Source organism: Myotis davidii, unplaced genomic scaffold, assembly GCF_000327345.1.
Source record: "Myotis davidii unplaced genomic scaffold, ASM32734v1 scaffold299, whole genome shotgun sequence".
NCBI classification, from domain to species: domain Eukaryota; kingdom Metazoa; phylum Chordata; class Mammalia; order Chiroptera; family Vespertilionidae; genus Myotis; species Myotis davidii.
In genome coordinates, this window is record NW_006293088.1 from 9,412,187 (window position 1) to 9,417,589 (window position 5,403).

Sequence of the window (5,403 nt, forward strand, 5' to 3'; positions counted from 1 at the left end):
GCCGTGGACGGGGCCGGGCGCAGTCCCGGCTGCTCGGACCAGACTCGCCGCGGGGACCTGGGAGAATTCCCCCAATAAATTAGGGTCACGGTTCACCCACAGCCCCGAGTAATAATAGCAGCAGTAAGCGATGAAGGCAGCAAAAACTTACGTGGCATTTACTCTTCAGTGCTTTTCATGGTCAGCCTCAAGGCAATTCTAAAAGGTGTTATTATCATACCTATTGCCTAGATGGGGAGACTGAGGCCCAGGGGGGTTAAGTAACTCGCCCAGGGCCACACACGCAGCCAGCGCTGGGCTCGGGATGCTAACCAGACCGGGTGCGAGCCAGTGGCCTGCGGGCGCTAGGGAGCAGGGTGTGTGCTCCGGGACAGCCGGGTGAGGGCTCCTCCCGGTCTCTTTCAGATCGCCGTCCGAGCCTGCTTCCTGGGCTTCGTGTTCGGCTGCGGGGTGCTGCTGAGTTTCAGCCAGTCTTCTTGGGACCACTTTGGCTGGTAAGAAGGCCTCTGGGAGCAGGGGGTTTGAGGCTCGGGCGGCAGAGCAGAGGACAGTCGTGGCATTCCATCTCTGGCTGGCTGAAAGCTGCCGGCCGCGAGTTGGACATGCTCGTTGGGGTCCTGTGGAAACCAGGTGTCTACCTGCCACCCGGATTCCTGCATCTCGGGCCTTGAGAACTTGTGCCCACTGGTCGCTTCTGTTGCAGGCAGAAGCAGGTCTCCCTGGCACCCTCCCCACAGGTGCCCCCACCTGCAGCGGCAGCTGCTGGGACATCCTGGGGGCGGGGGAGGGGGGCGCTCTAGCTGGCCTTCACAGGCCTGTTGCATCTCGTTTCTATTAGGTCACAGCTAGTGCATCCCCCACGGCCAGTCTGGGACTTGTCCCTACACTCTGATTGCAGTCCCTTGAGCCTTCTAGTCCCTGACCTAGATATGAGCCAGGGCTGCAAGGTAAAAGGCGTGGTCTCCTGTTATCAACACGGATCCATCTCATTCTTCGTTGCTGGAATTGTTTCTTTTTTTAAAAAAATTTTGTGTTGGACATGCGTTACTACTTTATGTTGCTAGTTCCCACTTTATGCTTTATTGTGTGTGGTGCCATTTCAAAAAGGCTGAAGGACCCAAATGCCTTCCTATTCACTTGTTTGTTTGTTGGTTGGTTTGGCCTATGACATTCAAAAGCGTAGTCCCTTTAAAACCGCCCTTTCTGCCCCGACCGGAGTGGCTCAGTGGGTTGGGCGTCCTCCTGGTCACTGAAAGGTTGCTGGGTGCAATACCGGTCAGGGCACATGCCCGTAGGGGGTGTGCAGGAGGCAGCCGATCCACGTGGATGTTTCTCTCTCTTCCCCTCCCCTCTCCTATATATATAATCATACATACATACATACATACATACATACAAGCAAGGAAGAACTTAAAAAACCATAAAACCCGACCGCGGCCTGCAGGCCTGAGGGAGTAGTATGGGCGCCTGAGGCCCACCCTCAGGCGGGACAGCGGGACCCCTCAGGACGCGGGCGTAGTTTCACAGCCTGGACCTGCGCCCGGACCCATGGCGATTCCTTCTCCCCAGATGACCTCTATCTCTTTTTAGAATTTCCTCCCCAAAAGTTCAAGTTGAACCTCTCTCTCCTCTGCTGTCAATAGGTACATGTGCTCCCTGTCCCTGTTCCACTACTCTGAATACTTGGTCACGGCGGTCAACAACCCCAAAAGCCTGTCCCTGGACTCCTTCCTCCTGAACCACAGCCTGGAGTACACCGTGGCCGCCCTTTCCTCCTGGATAGAGTTCACCCTTGAGAACCTGCTCTGGCCAGGTCAGTGTGCCCTGCTCACCCCTGGGCAGGGGTGGCTTCCACGCGGGCGTCATGGCAGTGACAGACGCCAGGGGGCAGGGGAGGGCTCTCCCCTAGGACCTAATCTCCCGGAGCGATTTCCGCAAACCTCTGTCCTCACTAAGCTCTTTATAGAGGACGGACTGTGCACCTGCTTCTGGATGTTCAAGTTGAGGGCACGGTGACCTCTTGATTTAAGCCTTGCAGTGCGTAGTGCACCCTCTGAGACGAGGCCCTCCCTCTGGTCACTGTAATCCTAATTTCCCCGTCGGAGACTGGGATCCATGGGTTTTCTGTGGCTTGAGAAATTCCACAGGGAGATTTTCTTAGCAAAAGCCACTGCACCAGGAGCCTGCTCCCCAGCTGAACTTCCGGCAGCAGAGTAACCACATGTGTGTAGTCCCAGGAGTCAGTGAATGGCCAGAGTGGGAGCGCCGGGTCCTGCTGTGTTTCACTTGGCTGTCCTTGTCCCCAAGGGAAGGACAGGAGCGTGTGGCAGGGAACGTGGACGGAGAGCCCCTCAGCTCTTTGCCATGATGCTCTAACTGGGCTGTTGGCACTTCAAATATATTTTTTATTGATTTTTAGAGAGAGGGAGGGAGAGGGATCGAGAGATAGAAACATCGATGAGAGAGGAACATCATCGATCGGCTGCCTCCTGCACGCCTCATACTGGGGATCAAGCCGCAACTCAGGCATGTGCCCCGACTGAGAATCGAACCAGCTACCTCAGTTCCTGGGTCAACACTCAACCACTGAGCCACACCAGCTGGGCTGGTTGTTGGCACTTTAAACGGATGAACAGCACAACTTAGGGGGATGGTTTTGCTTATACTTACATTTTAACCTGATGACAAATGCTGGTGCCCAGCCAGCGAGGCGCGGTCCCCGGTTCCTGTCTTGGAAAAATAGATGCGTTTTAAGCATCCAAAGGGAGCCCTCAGCAGTCCGCCTGTCACGTGTCCCCTGCAGAACTGAAGCAGGTCACCTGGCTCAGCACCACGGGCCTGCTGATGGTGGTCTTCGGAGAGTGTCTGCGGAAAGCGGCCATGTTCACAGCCGGCTCCAACTTCAACCACGTGGTGCAGAACGAGAAGTCAGAAACCCACACTCTGGTGACAAGCGGGGTGTATGCCTGGTTCCGGCACCCTTCTTACGTGGGGTGGTTTTACTGGAGCATTGGAACCCAGGTAAAGTATCAGAGGTAACCTTGGCCTCCTTTAAGTTTTCTCCAAATATTTTTTTATTTGGCATATAATTCCCATACCCATAAAATCCACCAGTTCAGAGTGTACTATTGAGTGGGTTTCGGTGTATTCACAAGGCTGTTGGTCCTCTTTATTTATTTAAAAAATATATAAAAATATATAAAATATATAAAAAATATTTAAAAATATATATTTCTATTGATTTTTAGAGAGGAAGGGAGAGGGAGAGAGAGATAGAAACATCAATAATGAGAAAGAATCATGGATCGGCTGCCTCCCGCCCCCCCACTACTAGGGATGAGCCGGAAACCCTGACGTGTGCCCTTGACCGGGAATCCAATCGTGACATCCTGGTTCATAGGTCGATGCTCAAGGACAGCCATGCCGGCTGGACACCTCATCTAATTTATTTGGAGGGTCTCGGGCCCTTGGCAGGGTGTCCTGTGGATCTGACAGAAGCAGGTGCCGCTGGTGTCCACAGTGTCCGTCCCTCTGACCCTGATCAGCCTCGTGTCCCCCCCCACCAGGTGATGCTCTGCAACCCCATCTGCGGCGTGGGCTACGCGCTGACGGTGTGGCGCTTCTTCCGGGACCGGACGGAAGAGGAGGAAATCTCGCTGATCCACTTCTTCGGGGAGGAGTACCTGGAGTACAAGAAGCGGGTGCCCACGGGCCTGCCCTTCATAAAAGGGGTCAAGGTGGAGCTATGACCCCCGGGGCGCGGCGCCTCATCAGTAGGGCATGTCCGAGATGTGTCCTTAGTCCTTTGTCCAAGAAACGGTTCCTGGACGCCTGCTCTGTGCGAGGCCTTGTCAGACACTGGGAAGTACTGCCCTCCATCGATTTGGGTTCTATTTTTTACCATAGCGTGTAGTTTTGTGTTTTGATTCAAATCTATTAACTTGATTTCTATGTTCCGTTCTCAAAATGTCATCGTCCCTGATGCCACTTCAAACTGTCTTCCAAAGGGGTGTGAGCGCTCGCACAGCTGCACAATGCAAGGCGACTCGTGAAAGGCTTACCGAGAGCAAACAGCCCCGACTGAGAGTGAGCCCTGCTTTTGTCTTTCCAGTTCAGGGAGAGGGATTGACTGTGGAGTCAAACATGAGCTGTAAAGACCCTCCGTTTAGTTCCGGACGAGACAGGAGCGTGGTCTGTGAGATCCTTCCGCGCAGGGTGGCAGCGGCGCTGGGACCGCGGCGGAGTCAGACCTGCGGCCTCCGAGGAGCCACTACCTTTCCGTGCCTAGACCTCCCCATCTGTAGAATGGGGTCAATACCGCCTACCTCACAGGGGTGTTGTGAAGACTCAGAAGAACGTCAAACGTTTTTAATGCTTAGAGGACAGAGGACATTGTGGAATCTGTACTGTGTGAGTTGTGCAAAAATGGACATTCGGTTAACTGTACCAGATGCTGGAAATGTGTGCAAAAGAGCATTTTACCAACTCAAAATAGTATTAATTTCTAGATTTCACGGCCTAATTGATCCTTTTGTCATCATATACCAAAGAGGCGTGCGGGTTCGCGAACTGGTGGGGTGAGACCCAGACACCCGCCCTGGGCCGGGGAGGGCTGTGCAGTCAGACTGGCCAAGGCCACTGCTGGCCTGAGCCAGCCTTGTTCCCCAGACCGCGCTCCGTGAGATCAGCTCCACTTAGTAGGACTGCAGGATGGGAGCGGGGGGCAGCCACCCCCAGCTCTTTGAGGGAAACTTCTTGCCGATTGGAGCCGGTGTGGACCCAGATCTAAGGCCCCTTCCCGGCCATGGTTTGTCTCCCTAGCAGCTGGGGAGCAGCTCTGAGGGCCCCGGGCTTTGTGAGGCGGCGGGTGTGAAGATCCGTCCTTCCTCCCCCTGCCCGGAGTTCAGAGCCCGCCTTCCTGCTGCTGGGAGCTCAGCCCTGGGCCACTGGGGCCGACCCGCTGCTGGGCTTTTCCAGAGCAGGTCGGAGAGGGCAGGGAGAACATGGCGCCCTCCTTGGCAGTCAGGCCCAGGGCAGAGGCCCGCGATGACGTGGGGATAGAAGGTGAACCCGTGAGGGACAGGGTTTGCAAGGGGCTGGCTTTCATCTGGCCTGGCTCTTCAGGTTATTTTTAACCGGACAAATTTAGCAGCGATGGCCTGCCCGGCAGGGAATTGGGTTAATGAGGTGCGGGCTCCCTGGGTGCTCCCCAGCTTCCTGGGCCAATGAAACCGCCAGGAGATTTCTCATGCCGTTGCGGCTTCTTAAGGGGAACACGGGCATTGCGCAGAGCCACGCTGCCTGGAAGCCGTGGACGGACCCCTGACACAGGATCCGCAGGGCTGTGCGTGGCAGCTTACCACCAAGGTAGGGAGCGAGCTGGGCAGAAAGCAAAAGGCAGAG

At 55.3% G+C, this 5,403-nt stretch overlaps 1 protein-coding gene across 1 annotated transcript in view; it reads left to right on the forward strand.

Moving 5' to 3' along the window:
* The window catches only part of GPR153 (G protein-coupled receptor 153), a 33,080-nt gene that overhangs the window by 16,954 nt on the left and 10,723 nt on the right, over positions 1-5,403 (forward strand). Inside the window, exons 8-9 of the mRNA XM_006766829.2 lie at positions 3,502-3,510; positions 4,910-5,367. Coding sequence (XP_006766892.1) covers positions 3,502-3,510; positions 4,910-5,050 — 150 coding nt within the window. The 3' untranslated portion in view covers positions 5,051-5,367. The remainder of the gene's footprint in view (positions 1-3,501; positions 3,511-4,909; positions 5,368-5,403) is intronic.